Genomic DNA, 20,546 nt, shown 5'->3' on the forward strand with positions numbered 1-20,546 from the left:
GCTATCAGTGAACTTTCCGAGAATCTCAATGTTTCCCGAGACGAAGTTGAGGGGAACACGGAGATTCTCGGGAAACAAAATTCACTGTTCCCCTCGGGACCAGTCATTAAGTGTTTATTATCAACTTCAAGATATCCATAATCTCACGACCGTTTTAAGTACCGTCGACGCTACAGTTATTTATTTACTTGTTTCAAGAACCTAACATAATTGAAAAGTAGTCTACAGAATTGGACTCGAGCTGAGATTTATATTGCTTACAGTTTTAATTTATTCCTCTGGACTTTGAATTAAAAAAAAAAACAAAAAACAAAAAAACAGGCCCGTCCTGTGCGTTATGAGATTGGTACTTGTTGAAAATTTCCGGACTACTAAAGAAACATTTCAATTTATTTTGAACGAGATAGAAAATAAAATAACGAGGCGAGAGACCATACATAATACGCCGAGCTGCTAATGCTAAGCGAGTGGCCTTGTTGGGCCAGCTCATTCCACCCTTTTTACTGGTGTTTTTTTTGCCGAACAGGAACGTGTTTGCATCTCTTCTCCTGCCTTTTTTGTGAGAGTTAAGCATGCGCCAGGGATGGATTTATGACAAAAAGGCCTGGAACCTCACGGGTGAGCATTTAAACGAACGTAAATCTCTGCACGGCGCATCGATTACCCGTGCCTCCAAGAGGTAGACTCTGCACCCCAACAATTTTAGGCACTGGTGCCACATTTCATTTGGAACCTTTACGTTTACACGAGGAGAATTTGGAGTGCCGTGCCCGAAAATGGGCAGCATGTTGCCAATTATGTGCCGTGCCGTGTTGTTTTAGCGCGTGTAAATGGGGCTTCTATCTTATCTCCGTACTTGTGTATGAAAGAAAATTAGTTTCGATGTAGTATAGGTTGATTAAAACTGAGTGAACACACGTCCTGTAAATTGTGTTTGTGTATAAGATCAGAATTCAAACTTGCATGTGCTTACGAGGTTCCAGGAGTAGGAGAGAAAATAGTATAAACTTTACCTCTCACTCATTCATCAAGAAAGAATATTTCCAAAGACATTATCAAATACAGCAACGATTAGAAAATTCTTGTTGACGTGAAAAAATGTTATAAATCCAAAATGTGTATGGTGGAGAACTTTCCTTGACCTTTTCCATGATCTTTCCGAGTTTTCCCTGACTTATGTTGAGCAGTTGTTCTCAGAGTATTGTCAAAACAGTCTATTATTTAAGGTATTTTCCCACATTATGACGCACTAAATGCATGATAGTGTTAATTGTTTTACTGGGATTATCTGGTTTCCTGACTTGTCTGCTGTTTTTCAAACTTTTGATATTTTTTGGCCTGTTCATTCTCAGCAAGTTTATTGCTTTTCCACGGCTTTCCATGACCCAAACTTCATTGTCAGGACTTCCCATTCCTGAAAATGAAATTATATAAAAATTCCATGACTTTCCAGGTTTTCCATAGGAACCCTGAGTTAACTTCCGAAGGAAGGGAGGAAAGTAACAATAAACTGCACGACAGAGCAATTTAGAAATAAAAAATAACTTCCCTTGAAAACTATACAACCAACTCGCGACGGAAAGCTGCCCAAATATTACTCAAAACAGAAAAAACGACAATGACACAGTGCAGGGTGCAACTTGTAGCAATATGGCCGCCACTTGAACCCTCGCTAGTACCCAGTCCACCTGATAGACAATGATCTTCGATACCCTGCATAATAAAAAACAATCGACTGCGCATGCTTGCAATCTTACATCCGACAAAAATTTTGAATTTTTCCCGCTATTGGCAAGAATAGGCTGCTGTCTCGCTAAGGCTCGACAGCAATTACCCTTGCAAGCGACGGGTGGGATCTTCTATCTTCTGCCTTGACTGTTTCTCGCTGAAAATAACTTTAAGCCCCTAATTCTGTGGGACTGTTGTAGCCCCTCTGCCCTCTTGTTCCAATCCAGACATTAGGTTCTCTTTCTGTCAGTTTTAAGGGTTAAAGGAACTCAGTCACGGTATTTACGTTCTAATTCGCTCCGCTCAAACTAACGAAAATTACTCTCCTCTTACATGCAATACATTCAAAACAACCAACACTGTTTGATGGTTGGATGCTCAGGCATTCCAACCTCATGAGAAATAACAAAATAAAACAGAGAAAGGAAAAATATTACCGCGAAAAAGCTGATTATCACCGTCAGACTTAATGCGCGTAGAAGGGCCCGGGTTAGACTTGTCGGAATCCTTCCTCTTTTTGTCCGCAACATTCTTCGCCTTCCTGAGGCGATTTTCGTCTTCGGAGTTTGAGACGACGTCATCCGACTCATATTCTTGAACCACTAGCCAGCGGTCTTTGCTGCGATCAGCAATCTTTATTATCTTCTGCCTCTTTTGAATGATTTGTTGTTCTTCCTGAGACAAACTATGTACTTGAGCGGGGTCGTCAGCACTGGCCTTTATTCGGGAAAGAAGGTTTTCTAGTTTGGCGTTCACCTCAAACTGCTTTCTATTACCCTTGAATTTAAATTCTGAAGCGGACCTCTCTATTTCCGACTGATCTTCTATCAGCTTTCCCTGGGCTTCGAGTTGTGTGTTAAGGTATCCCTTGAATAAGGAAAATACTTCGTCCATCAGCTCTGAACTTTGAGGTTTAGGATTCTCTGGTGTTTCTTTCTCTTTCCTTCTCTCAACGTTAGATTCCGAGTCGGACGTTACAGCGAGTAAAACGAGGGCAAACACGTCTGGTGGTGGTGGTGGATGTGGCGGTGGTGGTGAATGTGGTGGATGTGGTGGTGGTGGTGTAGGTGGTGGATGTGGCTGTGGTGGATATGGCGGTGGTGGTGGTGAATGTGGTGGCGGTGATGGTGAATGTGGTGGTGGTGAATGTGGTGGTGGTGAATGTGGTGGTGGTGTAGGTGGTGGTGGTGTAGGTGGTGGTGGTGGTGGTGTAGGTGGTGGTGGATGTGGTGGTGGTGGCGGTGGTAAGTGTGGTGGTGGTGTAGGTGGTGGTGGTGGTGGATGTGGTGGTGGTGGTGGTAAATGTGGTAGTGGTGGTGGTGGGGGGGTGGATGTGGTGGTGGTGGCGGTGGTGACGGTGGCGGTGGATGTGGCGGTGGTGGTGGTGGTGGCGGTGGTGACGGTGGTGGTGTACGTGGTGGTCGATGTGGTGGTGGTGGTGGTGGTGGATATGGTGGTGGTGGTGGATATGGTGGTGGTGGTGTAGGTGGTGGTAAATGTGGTGGTGGTGATGTTATGATGTGGTGGCGTTCTTGGAAATACTAACAGCGTATTTCCAGAAGTTGAAATCATCACCACATCCACCCCCATATTCACCACCACCACCACCACATTTACTACTACCTACACCACCACCACCACCACATTCACCACCACCACCACCGCCACATCCACCACCACCTCCACCACCACCACATTCACCACCACCACCACCACCACATCCACCACCACCACCTACACCACCACCACCGCCATATCCACCACAGCCACATTCCCCACCTACACCACCACCACCACATCCACCACCACCTACACCACCATCACCACATCCACCACATTCACCACCACCGCCACATCCACCATCACCACCACCACCTCCTCCTCTTCCACCTCCTCAACTCCTCCTCCTCCTCCCCCTCTCCCACCTTTTCATCCTCCTCCTCCTCAAGTCCTTTTTTTCCCTTTCTTCCAGGATCGTAACGATCAACTAAATCATTAATAATTTTTTGCCAAGAATAAGGAACGGATCAGGCAAAGACTTCATGACCAAAAGCAAAGAAAACTAGGGCAGAATATCGTGTGTTTTGGGGCCAGGGACCAAGAGTCTGAGAAACTGGAAACGAGTTTAGTTCCCAACACTTTGTAACCGGTCAAGACTTTAAGAGTTAAAATTATAATCAATTCTTTCTTTTGAGTTACTATTCAATAAACGTTGTAAAGACTCAGACTCTGTTTTGCTTATAACAATTTAATGACATTACTGTGCGGTATAACCCCTTATCCCCCCGTCTTCTCATTGATTCTTGACCACGTGATATCGCGTACCCACCATCCCCCATCCTCTCATTGGTTGTTAACCACGGGACATTGTTTATTGTTTTGTGAATACCCGTTTATAAGTCAATCGGTCTTGATAGAATTCATTTTACTTGTGACAACGTTCAGCACACGTCTTCTTTTCTAAGCGTGACATTCTTTCCTGTCTTCGTGGCTATGGAGTTGAGCGATTGCTAGTTGTGTGACGCTTTGAAGGAAAGGACTATATTTGATGTAAGTGATTTATTTTGGCGCTATTGGAAACCCGCTTAGACAACTATAATTGTTGAATTAGGAGCGATTTGCAGTGTTTGTAAATGAAGTTAAATCTTTACTTCAAGCGCGAAACGTTTGTTTGAAATTCCTCTGATTTTATTCTCAAGGGTTAAGATACAGTCTATGATGATTTCAGCTTCTAAACATGTGCTTTTCGGTTTTAATTTATTCCATGTTTCATCTCTGACTAATTATGTTAATTCTTCAATGGTCGCCCAAAATGCCTTTTGTTTGTTCAAGATTCCTTTGAATGATGCTTTTCTCAAGAGAACAGTCGAGATCAAGGAGTTTAGATTTTATTGCAAACTGCCATTAGCAATTCATTTTCACTTGAAGCATTTCAATTGTATTTTTTTTTTCTTCTCACCTTTTAGCCTATAAATTTTTGTCTTCGCTTATTATTCGCTACTCGTCAAAGATTGCATTTACGCTAGATCGAATTATTTCTGTTGCATTTCTTTCATAGTGTTATCTGATTTGAGACACAATGACCAGCTTTCTGTAATTTTAGCGCAAACGTTTTGGACATTAAAGTTCATTTGAAAAATTGTGTGATGACGATAGAAACCGGTCTTTTTACTCGATCAACATGGCAATGACGTCATATCTTTTAATGTTAGCCAAAAAGTGTTGATATTAAAGTTCGTGACAATTGACATTGTGTGACGTTTGGTTTTTAAATACCGGACCTCCCTCGTTTAGGACCACAGGACACTGTAAGTATCGAGTTTGAAGTTGCATGACATTTTTTTGCGTGACCCTGGCGTGATTTGTGTCGCCATGGAAATCCGTGAGACCGATCCCAGTCCTCCGTCGAGGCTGGTGGACAGTTTTCCAACATGGCTGACTTTCGTGGGCGCCGCCATCTTGAATTCTTAATTCGGCTCCTGATTGGCTGAAATTTGTGGCGGCCATCTTGGATTTGGAAAACAATAGCATCCATTGTTCTTAATTCGACTCCTTATTGGTTACCGCTCATATGAGCGTGTATTAATACTCGCTATTACTATTGGTATTACTATTTCTATTACTACTACTATTACAATAGCATCCATTGTTCTTAATTCGGCTCTTGATTGGCTGAAAATATATAGCGCCATTTTGGATTTGGAAAACAATAGCGTCCATTGTTCTCCAAACAATAGCCTATTGTCTTTCTCGGCTCCTGATTGGTTACCGGTCATATAAGCGTCCTATACTACTTTCACTGGATAGAGAAGTTTCCTGGTTGTTCAATAAGCCCTTTTTCAACGCCATATAACACAGTGTAACAACGGGTTAGAGAGAAACGCGTGGTTAGAGCGGTTAAGAATTACATTTATGGCGAGCGGCAAACATTAAACTTTTGCCCTATTTTTTTAGCTGTTTGTATACTGAGGAAAGAGCACTTATATTTGCCGTGAATTGGCGATTGTTTTTCTGTTTTTGCCGTTTGCCGTTAAGTTCGTTCTTTTGAAAACTCTCTTAACATGAGGAAGCACTGTGACGCTCGAGGAAACGCACGCTGTAATGGACGAGCAAACGTATGGGGGGACTCACAGGGAGCGAACGGGGAATACTGAAGGGACCCCGTAGTAGCCCCCGGTGGAACGCGCTGTGCCGAGTGTAAGAGCAGGGTTAGATGTGGGCCTAGGTTAGACTGAGTTTTAGCCAATAACGTTTCGAGATAACATACGGGAAACGCTCAGGGGAACACACAACGTAAAGCCCGAGGGAACGCACGATGTAACGAATGGACACCTGCGCGGGGGATGGAAACTTAAGGAAACTTAAGGGTTAGTTGTTACCCAAAGATGGGTGGGGCCAAGGCTGAGTGCAGGACAAGGTTGGGTGTCTGCCCATGCCAGTAATAGGACTAAGAATGAAGGGGGTAAAAAAAATATAGGACGCACTGCCGGACGCACTGCAAATGTATGCGGTACGCATGGGTAACGAGCAAAGTAATGCATTCATGCGAGCTAAGATCGAGTGCTTACTTAACTCATGTGAGCTAAGGTATTGGTATCAGCTCATGTTAAGGTATCTGTATTGAGTATTGACCATAGATGGTTTTGGGACGACGTTGGATACTGTCCCAGGCTATGGTTGGTCACATTCAACGTCGATCTCTCCAACTGGGTAAGTATTGTAACCCCGATAAAGTAAGGTAACTCTGAAAGGTCCTGAAACGTTATTTTAGCCATCGATTCTGTTAAAAATCCCCCAACCTCCACAACAACTTTTTTTCCCTCGTCTTTGGTAAGCCATTGATTCTCTAATTGGGTTCAACTTTCCACGACGTACTGAGAGCCTTTTAAAACAACTCTTCTTCACAAATACTTCTCCGATCCGTTCTTTATCCATTACATTTGCGTCTGTCGCAGAAGAGTATGTATTGAACATACGCAAGGCTTAGCCCGATCGAGAGACAATTTCGTCGCGTTTGCTGTTTTTTTCCCCGTCAATTCCGCCCATGAGGTTCAGTGTGAGGTTGTCTGGTGTGAGTATGCCCGATCATTGACCGTCTGTTAAAATCGAGTCATTTGGTCGGTCATTCGCCCGTACTCCCTTATATGTCCTATATAGTCGGGTGTATATAGGTGTGTGCGGCCCCAAAAGGTAAGATAAGATAGTTTTATCATATAAACTCTTGGTCCTCGGCCATCGTAGCTGAATTAAATAGGGTGTGCGTTTTTGCACTCTAGTCTTCCAACCGGTATGTTCTTTTAGAAGAAGCTACTTTTTCATCATTATCGATAAGACCATCAACAAAAATACGTTATAGCAGAATCCAGTACAGGAGTGTTACACAACCTCCTTACTTCTTTGCCGCTGGTTAGTTCAGAACGAGGCTCCTCTTCGCTTAGAATCGAAAGATATGGCGGAAGTAAATTTGGTGGCGATTATTTGGCTTGTTGGAAAACTTTCGATGCTCAATTGATTTTGTGTGAAAACCCTAGAGCAGTCGAGACGTAATACGCGAATGGAGCAAGACCTTGACAATGTTGAACGTGAAAAATCAGCCATCGATGAGATAACAAAAACCTTGAATGAAGTCCACTTCGCTAGCACGATCAAGTTGAACGTTGGTGGTAAAATTTATAAAACAACACTGGACACTCTGAGAAAGGATCCGGATTCCATGCTGTGTGCGATGTTTTCTGGAAGGTTTGAGTTAAAAGCGGACGAAGACGATGGAGCATATTTTATTGACCGTGATGCTGAACTTTTCCGGTATGTAAGCTTCTTTGTATAGGCCCTTTGCAGCTAAGCCATCACGTGACCTATTTTTCTTAAAATGATGGGCTATAACTTAACGAATGCCAGAAATGGAAAAAGCATGTCGAAAATATCAAAATGGCCAAGTTTGAGGCCCCCATCATCAGAGAATGAGATTTTATGATGGTCTGAATTTTTGAAAGAATAAGAAGATTTGTATGGAAAAATGTTGCTGGAGAGCAAGACCTTGCTCTCCAGCAACATTTTCCATACGAATCCTCTAAATTTTCCGAAAATTCAAACTATGGTATAAACTTACTCGTTTTTTCCCGGGGCCTCAAACTTGGCCATTTTGGTATTTTCGATGCGCTCTTTCCATTTCTGGCATTCTTTTAGTCATAGCCCATAATACAAAAATTTTTTAGGAAAAATTTGGTCACGTGACCCCAGCTGCAAAGGGCCTATTATATCTCTGAGCTGGTACGCGCTGTGATTGGGCAATTTAGCAGGCCGTATTCTATTGTACGACCCGCTAAAATTTAAAGCTGTTTTTTGCTGCTGAAATGTTTCGTGATTTATAGCCAAGTGTTCTTAACTTTGGTAGCAAAATTGTCTAAAATTGTGTATTAATAAATTTTTGATGTGCATCAGAAATTTGAAGCCGTTCTGCATGAATAGAAATCGTCCCTGAACCCGGCAGACACACACAGTAGAGATATAACAAATATGTCACTAACCTTGTCTTCTCAGTGTGTAAGTTGGAAGAGGGTCCCCAATAGGTTTGGCGGGATGCGGGATTTGGCTTTTTTTCGCCGTGATATTTGGGATTTGAGCTGAAAACAGGGGCGGAAGCAGGAATTACAATTACTAGCGGGAGCCGGATTTCGTGTTTTTATAGGGTTGGGATGTGGGATTTCCAAGGGGAACAGAGCGGGATACGAGATTTCAATTCTTACGTGACCTCATAAATTGTTATTGACCTGTGCAAGAATGACAGGCTGGCAGAAACGAACCTTAAATGTGCGTTATAGCTGTGTCAGGTTTCAAGTAATGAATAGCAACAGATCTGTACCCTGTCAGGTTCTGTCAAACGTATCCATTATTGCTTGACTACGTTACCATCATGAGACTGTATGAGGTCTTTGAGTCCTATTCCTACTGATTGCAATCATTTGTGTTGACCTCTGACATCAATGACATCTGTCCATTTCCAACTTTTTCGATGCTTCCGTCTGAAATCTTGGCCCCGATCATTTCTAGTTTTTCTAGTCTTTCGACCTTTTCCAGAGCACTTGGTTTGTTTTGGCCTGGATAGCCACACCGGATGGCGGTGATAGTTACCATACGATGCGCCATATATTACGAAAAGGATGCGCGAGCAGGAATGCCTTCATTCAGAAAGAAAGGTTCAGAGCCCAGATTTCAAGGAAAGTGAAGATGCTGAAAGCTTTGAAAGAACCGTCGAGTGTGTATACAGGCCATTTCTTTCCCTTATACATGGACAAAAGAAAACAAAACAGTAAACCGTTTATGGAAAGAAACGTTATAATCATTTGTGCTTACTTATCTGCTACCCATTGAATTCTTTGGTGATCTTTCATATGATATCTATTTTTAAAAAGTTTCTGTGTTAGTAATTAAACTAATTATTAATTTAATAAATTAATAATTAATGCAGAAACGTCTTTGAAAGTAGGCGGGATCGGGATTTCCAGTCAAAAAAGGGTGGGATGGCGGGATTAACAGGAAACAACAGGTAGCAAAGCGGGATCTGAGAACCCTATTGTGGACCCTCTTGGAAGTTACAGATCCTCATTTTCCCCTTTCAATTTATGGCCCACGCACTTTGCACTTGGGCCATAAATCAATGGGGGAAAAAATCGGTCCCTACCTTCAGCACAGCCCTCGAACTTGGTCAGTAAGAGGCAATTTATATAGTGCCTACGTCACGAGATAATTATCAGATTTTAAAAATCCTTGTATAAATGCACCGTTGCTTTGAGGCTTCAAAGGACCTGCAATTTGGGGTACTTTTAATTATTTCTTTACCTTTCATTTTATCAGCAAGAGTTATTAAGGCCTCGAGTCGATATTGGTGCAAATTTATCAACCATTCTGTATATACATGCTATACTGATTGCCTGACTTCATACATGTAGTATTCATCATTGGCATGGGTTGGGGAGGGCTGTCGTCATGCTACATGGAGAACGGCATAGAAGAGGCCTTCCAAGGGGGGTAGTTGTGTCGTCATGTTTCATCCTTTTGTATACCGATGTCGCCTAACCAGCGGAAGCAAATGTCACTGTCATTTTTCTACATTAAGTCATATGTCGCTGTTGCTACAAGGTGGATTTTTTTAGAGTTTATTCACATGGAAAAGCACTCGTTTTCTGAAATTTACAGACTTAGAAGAGAATGTAATTTCTAAATAGGCAAAAAGTCCAAAAGGGACCATGTCGCTGTCGTTTCTAACTTGCTTCTTGTGTTGCTGTCAAGTTTTAGCGGACGGGTGCATTCGATTCACTTGTCACTGATTAGAAATTCTCATGTCGCTGGTTTTAAGGGTCGTGTTGCTTGACATTGCATATTGAGGGTCCTAAACAAGTTTCTTATATAAAGTTAGTTGAAGAAAGGAAAATAAAGAAAATGGCCAGAGATAACTACAGTGAAACCTCCCGTAAGGAACCACCAAAAATGTCAAGCCAAGGTGGTCATGTGCGGGAAGTGGTCACTTATGAGAGCTTAGACCATATTAGGTCAAAATGTTGCCTCACTAGCATATGGTAACATCAGAGACTTACGCCATGTTTTAATTGTTTTATTCATGGGAAAAGTCAATTTCAAGGAAAACGTTGAGAAATTTCCCTCTCTTGTACAGTGAAACCTGTATTAAGCGGACACCCTTGGGACACTCACTAGTGTCCGCTTAATATAGGGCATCCACTCTTTATTAAACCTTTTGTAACTCAGTGTAAGATCAAAGACTGCTCATAGCACAATGTCCAGTCAGCCAAAGTGTCAATCTGAATTAATCTACGTATTTTTCTGAACAATGTTGAAGGATCTGAAAGGAGTCTGAGCTGAGCTTTTAGAAGTAAAGTGTCTGCTTATTGCAGGTTTTTGTCACAATATTGGTGTCCGCATCCGCTTAACAGAGGTGTCCGCTGAATGCAGGGTTATTTTTATTTTTAAATGTGGGAAGAAAATTTAGGGACTCAAACTGGTGTCCACTTAATAGGGGGTGTCCGATTAATATGGGGTCCATGTAATACAGGTTTCACTGTTCTATCCAGTAATGCAATAATGTTACAACACCTTATCATCTTATTTACGCTCTATTATCTGTCAAGCGGTCACTTACAGGAGGTTAAAAACAAAAGAAAATTTTAAACTTTTAAGCTCTAAAAGTGGTCACAGTCACTTATGAGAGGTGGTCGCTTACGGAAGGTTCCAAATATAGTGATTTGATTGGGAAACTTTTGGTATTTTGGAAAAATGGTCGCTGAGGAGAGGTGGTCGTACTTGGAGGTTTGACTGTATATCCATTTACTCTGCGCCAAAATTAGAAAGCTTGGGTTGCACGTTGTCAGGTGCGTGTACATATTTTTTCGTCATTTTCTCCCTTTTTCCTTTGAAGGTACATCTTGAACTACCTCCGCAATAATGAACTCCTTTATCCAGATGACAAAATAACTCGAAGGCAGCTTCTTACAGAGGCAAAGTTTTATCAGATCCAAGGAATAGTAGATCAACTGGAGGAGGAAATTTTTCCATCTTCTGTGATATTAAAGGACAAACTGTCCTGGTTACCACATGGTGCAAGCTGTTCACTGTTGTTCCGAGCTTCTGATGATGGTAAAAGACCAGCAGACTTTCATCGTTGCTGTGATAACAAAGGTCCTACTGTTGTGCTGATAAAACATGGAGAATTCATCCTTGGTGGTTATACCTCAAAATCATGGCAAGGAGGTATATGATATGTGTGTTTGAATTTAACGTTTAGCTTAGTCCTTTTACCATGTTTACATCAGTACTGAGTTGCAAGACAGTGATAACTGAATGCAGTTAGTTTTAAAGAGTATTTCAGCAGTTCAGAAAATACTCGTGCTCTGGGATAACCTGTATGTTAAAATACAATGACTGTGACAACATAAAGAGGGTGTCTCAAAAACCTAAGACCTAAGACCCCTCCCAAATCTCAAAACCTTAGACCTAAGACCCCTCCAAATCTCAAAAACTAAGACCTAAGACCCCCTCTGAATCTCAAAAACTGTGACCTATGACTCCCTCCGAATCTCAAAAACTAAGACATGAGTCCATCTGAATCTCAGAAACTAAGACCTAAGACCCCCTCTGAATCTCAAAAACTAAGACCTAAGACCCCCTCTGAATCTCAAAAACTAAGACCTAAGACCCCCTCTGAATCTCAAAAACTGTGACCTATGACTCCCTCCGAATCTCAAAAACAAAGACATGAGTCCATCTGAATCTCAGAAACTAAGACCTAAGACCCCCTCCGAATCTCAAAAACTAAGACCTAAGACCCCCTCTGAATCTCAAAAACTAAGACCTAAGACCCCCTCTGAATCTCAAAAACTGTGACCTATGACTCCCTCCGAATCTCAAAAACTAAGACATGAGTCCATCTGAATCTCAGAAACTAAGACCTAAGACCCCCTCTGAATCTCAAAAACTAAGACCTAAGACCCCCTCTGAATCTCAAAAACTAAGACCTGAGACCACGTGAATCTCGGAAACTAAGACATAAGACCCCCTCCGAATCTCAAAAACTATGGCCTAAGACCCCCTCTGAATCTCAATAACTAAGGCGTGAGACCATCTGAATCTCAGAAACTAAGACATAAGACCCCCTCCGAATCTCAGAAGCTAAGACCTAAGACCCCCTTTGAATCTCAAAAACTATGACCTAAGACCCCCTCTGAATCTCAAAATTTAAGACCTAAGACCCTCTCTGAATCCCTCAAGAACTAAGACCTAAGACCCCCTCTGAATTGCAAAAGCCAAGACCTAAGACCCCCTCTGAATCTCAAAACTAAGACCTAAGACCCCCTCTGAATCTCAAAAACTAAGACCTGAGACCATGTGAATCTCAGAAACTAAGACCTAAGATCCTCTCCAAATCTCAGAAACTAAGACCTAAGAGCCTCCCTAAATCTCAAACACTAACACCTAAAAACCCCTCTGAAAAACTAAGACCTTAGTTATAGACTTAGCTCTTAGTTCTGTTCTAGACTGTTAAGAAATCAAATCTTTTCATTCTTTTGTGTTCCTGTTTACATTCTAGACTCAACCAGACCCTACCCTATACCAGATAGTCAATCTTTTCTTTTCATACTGTTTAAAATTTCTGGAAATGAACGGATGATGAAGATAACTCCTAAACTGGGTGCTTATGGTGGAATCATTTGTCGCTCTGATAGAGGGCCAAGCTTTGGTTCCCCAAAAGGCTGTGATCTTGAGGTGCTACAGGACACAGAAAGGTTTGGGTCTGATACCTTAGCATGCAAGCTTAGTTTAGGTTATGGCTTTCAGTCTCCTAAACATCCTAAAAAGAGTATTTTAACCAGTGGGTTGCCTTTTAAAATAGATGAGCTGGAAGTATTTCATATTGAATATTAGATTCACTTTGTATCTGGTTTCATTTATGGACAAAATAATCAAATCTATGGATAGAGTAATCACTGACTGAGTGTTCGATGTTCCATTTCATAAAAAGCTGTCATAAAACATTTCATTTCGGTTGCGATCAGCATAAGAGATAAAAACAAACAGTTTTATCATTTAAATGATGGTGGACTGTTCCTATTGAATATTCAACACCTGTAAATTCTCAAATCAGATTCCTTTTTTGCCTTGTGTCTTTTCTTGATCACAACCTTATTGTAGACAAACATGTGGAAAAATCACTTGTCTGTCTTTATAAAGAATGCTCTAGTTAAACCATTGATGAACTGCAACAGTAGATGTGCTTTGAGAATGAAGCATGGACTTGTAGCACTGAGTTTGTTTCAAAATACATGCAAAATTCTATTGCCTATAGAGGGACTGTCCTCTGGAACCCGAGGGGTTACTCCCTATAATTGCCTATACCAGGAGGCTCCACCCAAAAGGGTACCTTTTTTAGGCTTCAGGTACATAAAATGGTAGGGATTTCACAAGTTGAGGTATGTGAAAGGGTAGGGAAATCTGTCATTTTAAGTTATTTTAAATGGTCTTTAATTGAAACATTTCTAACAGATGCACCTTAATGTCACTGTGAGTACATGAAAATGACAAGAAGACTTCCCTAATCCTTTTTTGGTGATTTATTCATAATATGTGCCAGTTAAGAAAGTATGTGAAAGGCCTTCCATTTTTCGATTAAAAGTATACGAAAGGGCACCTTTTCTGTCAAAATGGTATACAAAAGGGTAAAGGGTTGGACCTCTGGGCAAAGCCTCCCTGTAAAGAACTTTGTTCAGTACCCTCCTCCTCCCCCCCCCCCCCCCCCCTCCCTCCGGCTCTGGAATGTGTTTGGATGTTCAGATGGATCAGTCTTTGACTGTATACACATCAAGTCTTTTGTGAAAAACATAGGAAAGTGTCACAGTTTGAAGGACTTTAATTTTAACGTGTTAGCTCGGCAAACAACCAATAGTACAGATTAAGGAATTTCATATATTTTTAACCTCGGCAAATGTTGTAAGACTTAAAATTTAATGTAGATCTTTCCTTTTTATTTTTATTAATTATATTGAACTGTAATCGTTTAAAAACAATTAAAACGTTCTCTGGCTGAAAAATTTAAGGTAAAATAAGCTCTTGGCTGCCAACCCACAGCCTTTGACGAATGGGGGTGGGAGGGGGGGTACTCCCTATAATTGCCTATACGGGAAAGCTTCACCCAAAAGGGGTAGTCCTTTTTTAGGCTTCAGGTATTTAAAAGCGTAGGGATTTCACAAGTTTAGCTATATGAAAGGGTAGGGAAATCTGTTTATTTTAACTTAAAATTTTTCAGCCAGAGAATGTTTTAATAGTTATTGTTTTCAATATGTTTAACCCTGGTTGCACACCTGTTTTTAATTGTAATTGTTTTGTTGTTTAAAATTGGTAAGTACACGACCCCACAACCTGCTGAAAGCTTTGTCGTGCTTAAATAAAGGTTGTATGTATATAAGTTTGTATGTATAGGTTTAGCAAGAGTTGGCATTGCATTTTGCACATTTGAAGGAAGAAAACTATTCTCTAAATAAGATCTGTAATAAAAATTGCTGTATTTTTAAAAAAATAATAATAAAATAAGTAATAAAGAAGCCCTTTTGCAATTCATTTTAGACTAATGTTTTAAATTTTTAGATATTTTCTTAGATTTTCCTCTGATATTGTAAAGCGCCTTTGAACATTAGGATACTGGCGCTATATAAATCTTATTATTATTATTATTATTATTATTATTATTTTATTATTATTATTATTTTATTATTTGGTTGGCTGGAGATTTAAACCTTCCAGGTTTTGACTGGCTAGAAAATAACACCAAACCTAACTGCCAATGTCCCAACCTCCATGAACAGTTCTTAGCTATCCAGTGTGACAATGGTCTTACGCAGATTGTAGATAAACCTACAAGACATAATAACATTTTAGACTTGCTTGCTACCAACAATTCATCACTTATTCAATCTACCCAAGTAATTCCAGGCCTAGCAGATCTCGAAGCAGTGGTCAGTTGTTGAAGAGAATTTATCGTCTATTACCAACAAGCAAAATGCAAAAGCCCAGAAGGATATCATTGTTTAACAAAGCAGACTGGGGCAACTTTAGAGCTTACATCCTAGATGTAATATATCAAACACGAGAGACAGTGTTACATCGGGATATCCAAACACCGAGAAGAGAGTTGAAAATGCGGCGCGGAGCGGACCATTTTTGACCAAATTCGAGGTGTTTGGATAGCCGATGAAACACTGCCTCGAGTGTTTGATATATCTTCTCAATCGAGACAAAAACTAAGGAGTAAACGGAGAAGTAAAATCGTCAAAATCTATGCTAATTAAGACCAGGTATCCAAACCTCCTCCAAACCTCCTTCACTACCTGAAAGAAGGATTGGGCAACTTTGTTCCAGTCAAGTCCGCAAGGGATAAAAATTATTTGCTCCGGATAAATGCTGATCTCAAGCGTTTGATCAGAAAGAGAGATAAGTGCTTTAAAATTAAAAACACCCAACTCTAGAGACACTAAACACAATAAATTGCTGAAAAGAGAAGTTCAAAAAAGAATCGGACAGGCTTATTGAGACTACGTGAATAATATGTCTAATATATTTGAGGAACCAGATGGCGGTAAACGCTTCTGGTCCTTCATGAAACACGCACGTACAGAAAAAAAAAATCACTGGTATTGCCTCCTTGAACTCAGGAGGTCTGGAGCTGACTGACTCGTCAGCCATAGCAGAACTGTTAAATAAACATTTCCAGAATTATTTCTTTCAGCCTGGTCCAATGAAACTTGCATAGACTGCCGAGGCAGCATTAAACCTACGTATGTCCGGCAGGAACCACCATCCAGTTATGGTACGCTTTTTTTGTCTATGCTCTACAAGATCAGAAATAACCTAGCATATGTAGATAACATAGCGAACTGCATTCAGTTAATTATTCTTCTACCCGCTCATCTGGACATGCTTTTGACCCTTTGACTGCCAGCGGTGCATATAGACGCCCTGGGTGGGCGTGCTCTTTGTACCACATGTGACGTCATCAATTTACATGTCACTAGATATTCTTGGTAAGCAGATAGTAGAGCTAAGATAAATCTATCGGCACAACAGACTGTTTTAGATATCGACAACATTCTGACAGGAAATTGAAAAACAACGTTGGTGGTAAAATGGCCCATTATACCTAAATTTTGGCTTATGCGCGCGCGCCAAATTAAAATATTGTACATTTTGGTACCTAATCTTGGAGAAATCTCTCGTTTTGGTAAAAAATATCTTTCTCAGCAAAACTAAGGTCCATTTAGCGTCATGGCAGCCAAAAAACTTAACAGTTAAAAACGGCGTTTTTTTGTGAAAATTTGGCAGTCAAAGGGTTAAAGTACCCATTGTTTAAAGTTTTCACTCCTGCCAAGGACTACGCAGGAGCGGAACAGATCGCCCAAGAAGCTAATTTTACGATTTATATTATACATCAAAAAATTACTCGATGATATCACGTAGATTGATGACGAAAATTTTGTGCGGAAACTTTGAAAAACATTTTCTCGAATGAGCTTTTTGAAAAACTCACTCGTGCAAATTAATTCCAAATTGAACTCGAAACCGTATGATTACCTATACTTATTAGTTATGCTTACGATTTATTAAATCTATTGGTTTAGAGCGGTTGTGAAATTAAATCCTGAACAAAATTCAGGCCTGAACGGGATTCGAACCCATGACCTCTGCGATACCGATGCGGTGCTCTACCAACTGAGCTATCAAGCCAACTGGGGGCTGTCACATTGTAAGTTCGTAATATACCCCTAGATGGTGAAGAATACAAATGAATATATGAAAGATCATACATTTGAAATGCGGAGAAAGATATGAAGACATAGGTGATCAATTAACGTGAGGTAACGCGGTGAGGTGACACGATTTTTTTTTATAATAAAAATTTCTTTTAATACAATACAGCAAGTCACATTACTTACAATACTGATACTTACGCAACTAACAGTACAATACATCTACTTGCACAACTTAGAATACAACACAGCTACTTACTATACTTGCAATACTTATTAAGCTACTTTACATTGTTTTCGATACTAACTGAAACATCTACTCCACACTACTTACAATAGTTATAGAGCTACTTCACACTATTTACCATACCAATGCAGCTCAATCGATCTGAAAACAATGTCTGTGTTTGATGTAAATGACAATATTGAAATCACTGAGATTCATTTCCATAATGTAATCCTAGAATAATATATTGACCTGAGTTTAGTGGAGATATCCCAGCTACATGCAAAGATAGTCCTGAGATGGTGTATAGTCTTCTTACGTATTAAACGCACTGAAATAAAAAATCGCAACTATCTTTCGCAACCCACGTTAAGACTCGCAACAACTCGGCCTAGTTTTGTCATGGGCGGCTGTACACAGGCTATTTTGTCACATCCTAGATGGGTTTTAAAGGAGCTACGTCACCGTTTGAGCATCTTGAAAAGTTTAGCCTAAATTTTTCAAGTTTGTCGTTTGTAATCCGTGTCAATCTTCTCCATCCTTAACCATGCTTGTTCCTTTATGGTTTATTATTATCTCTTTGGTGTTTTTCTATCTTAGTAAACTGCGATTTTCAGGTTTCCTTCACTTTAAAGGTAATTTTGTACATGGCCAAAATAACTCAAGATAGCGTGACTGAGCTCCTTTAGAGACAAGTTAGATAGCGGGTTGCTTTATGTTTTATTGTTAATTGTATTATTCTTGATACAAATGATCCTCCCTACGGTGAAATTTCGTTACAACATGGTTTTGTCTTCTTTTTCATCGCCCTGCAAAATCTCGTCTAGAAGGCAGTTCACTGCTTGTCCGAAAACACTTCTCTCACCGGATTCCCAGTCGCGTGACGTGATCTCAAAATGACCCACAAACCCGTTATCTTTACAGAATTGATCCAGAGCTAACTCGCTCTCAAATATTCCGCCGTGTCCGATCCACTTCACTGAATTCGCACAGGAATCCACAACATTCTCCGTCACCAAAACGCAAGGAATCGGAGAACAAACCTCTTGGGCTATCTTCGTCCTCCACTTCACAGCTTCAGCGAGTGACGCAGGGTGACGCGGTCCCCAGAACACCACCGCCCCATGACTGTGCTGGAAGAACACCTTGGTCATTGCTGAAAATCGCTCCAGGTCTGATATTTCGCAGAGCTGAAGGACTACCGAATAGTAATTTTTCAGGCTGCCATAACGTCGCCAATTTGCTCTTTTTAGGTAGAAATCAATGCTATTAAAAGGGTGGACTCTAAATCCTGGCTTGATTCCAAGATAGTCCTTGATGAAGATGCCCTTAGATAGCACGCCTGCTGTGCAGTCTCCAACACAAACGATTTTCAAGGGGTCTTCTTCAGTGGCCTCCTCCAAGCGGTCATACTGAGACAACGAATGGGAATATCTCTTGAATGTTTTCATCTCCAAAACGGTGACTTGTTCCTTGAGAGCTCTCCCGTCTTCGGAATCAGTTGAGTCTGTCACCGTCATTTCAATTTTGCGCAAGATTTCTTTCCCTTCCTCTAAATCTGCTGGATCTGCGACCTTCTCCTCGAGTACATTGTCATTCCTGTCTTTACAATCGTTTGAGTCCATTGTGCCTTGGACATCCATTTTCACCTTGCGTTGAAATTATCCGAGTTATATAATTTGTAATTTTTTTTTATATAATTTGCTGACTGTTTATCTTCGAAGGTGCAAAGATCAAGAGCTTTGTTGATTATTTTGCCATTTCTCGACCATTATTTCCCAACATATCACAATAATTGCTGCAACTGGGCTTGTTTTCGAATGTTTACCATTGCGGTCACAGCGCAAATAATAATGTGGAACGTGCGTCAAATCAAGTTAAAACATATCGTGCGGAATTGTTGATTATGGGGTCACCTTGTGTCATTGCATCATCCATTCACTGTTATTGTTCTAACTATACCCAAGTATCCTTTGTAGTGCGTTTACGGATCATTTTCGTGACTGGCTGAGAATGTGTATTTACTCAAATAAGCGCCGCCCTCGGATAAGCGCCGCATTTGGGATAAAAACGTTAATTAGCGCCCGCCCCGAATAAGCGCCGCGGCCAGGATGCGGCGCTTATTCGAGAAATTCGGTGTAGCTAAAAATCAATTACGTATACAAATCTCAAGTCTGGCATAGCATTGGAAATTTATGTTCACCAAAAGCGATGCTCGTGAAATCGAAGTTGCCTGAAGCTTAAGACACCAATTGAAAAGTGCGCGAAGGGATGAATGGTGACAATAAAAAAGACGCTTCTGTTCCGTTACTGCTAAATTTTCTCAAAGACTGAAAATGACCCTTTGAATATTTTAAAAGAAAAAACTTCTTCGTCGCGTTCATATTTTAAATAAACGTCGCCCTCAAATAAGCGCCGCCCTCGAATCATGAGCGCCGGGTTTGAGGCGCGAAAACTGATTTCAAAAGGCGCTTATTCGAGCAAATATGGTATAGTCAAGTAAATATGCACACTAGGGTAGGGTTATAGTCAAGCAGTTTAGTGAGGGATAGAACGCTGAATTTAGAGAATTTAGTTCTATAGTAGAGTTAGCCCGTGTATCACCTCAGATGCCGCTTAATATTAGGTGCGAGCCGTCGTAACTATGTAAATTCGAACCTGCACTAACGGACACCTCTCCACATAAGCAACTTTTTTTGTACCATACATTCACTCTTGTTTTGACCTCTCTACAACAGCCACCACTCCACAACGTCAACGGCCACCAAAGACACAAATTAAGCGTGTTCAAACCGGCCAAAATAACTTCTTCACAACGACTGACGAACAGAGTATACAAAACCCCATTTTTTGAGCGGGCGTATAGTACTAGTGGCGTACAGTAATAAAAGTTCTTGAAACCTGTTCCGTACCGTGCATCGTCGGGTTGTTGACGAAAGGGAAAACATGCAGTGTAATTTATTAATTACAAACTGATCAGTGAACTCACTGTGCTTACCGCTTTGCATGCGATGTTGACACTTTTGTCCTGAACATTTTGTTTCTGTTTCATATATATATATTTTCAAAACTGAAAACTTTTTACCCTCCCCTCCCTAATAAAATTGGTGTCATATTACAACCCTACTTTGGCTGTGGAGAGCGGGTTCGACTGTAACATTTAGCGAGGCTTTGCCGCCTGTTCGGTGAATACTGCCTCTGTCTCCCATCCAGGGATGTACACTATTTTTTTATATAAGAATATTGTTTTTCCGGTCGAGGCTGAATATTCATATTTTTTTGCCGAT

The 20,546-nt window shown here is 40.7% G+C and overlaps 3 protein-coding genes across 3 annotated transcripts; 1 reads left to right on the plus strand and 2 right to left on the minus strand.

Annotated features, from left to right (window-relative positions):
- Positions 1-1,321: 1,321 nt before the first annotated feature.
- Positions 1,322-2,907, minus strand: LOC149113759 (uncharacterized). The gene has a single exon (XM_089286402.1). It carries the CDS (start codon positions 2,620-2,622, stop codon positions 2,122-2,124), a length of 501 nt encoding a protein of 166 aa, XP_089142528.1. The 5' UTR covers positions 2,623-2,907; the 3' UTR covers positions 1,322-2,121.
- A 4,219-nt stretch (positions 2,908-7,126) lies between these two features.
- On the plus strand, positions 7,127-14,850 carry LOC110068628 (uncharacterized). The gene is made up of 3 exons (XM_020776035.2): positions 7,127-7,533; positions 11,159-11,490; positions 12,827-14,850. The coding sequence occupies exons 1-3, from the start codon at positions 7,283-7,285 to the stop codon at positions 13,159-13,161; spliced, it is 918 nt and encodes a 305-aa protein (XP_020631694.1). The 5' UTR covers positions 7,127-7,282; the 3' UTR covers positions 13,162-14,850.
- A 2,313-nt stretch (positions 14,851-17,163) lies between these two features.
- LOC110068460 (ras-related protein Rab-32A-like) lies at positions 17,164-19,206 on the minus strand. Its single transcript, XM_089286403.1, has one exon. It carries the CDS (start codon positions 18,900-18,902, stop codon positions 18,036-18,038), a length of 867 nt encoding a protein of 288 aa, XP_089142529.1. The 5' UTR covers positions 18,903-19,206; the 3' UTR covers positions 17,164-18,035.
- Positions 19,207-20,546: the final 1,340 nt, after the last annotated feature.

The sequence above is a fragment of the Orbicella faveolata genome, unplaced genomic scaffold (genome assembly GCF_042242905.1).
Source record: "Orbicella faveolata isolate gen_17 unplaced genomic scaffold, um_ofav_v1 contig_14, whole genome shotgun sequence".
In the NCBI taxonomy this organism is placed as follows: domain Eukaryota; kingdom Metazoa; phylum Cnidaria; class Anthozoa; order Scleractinia; family Merulinidae; genus Orbicella; species Orbicella faveolata.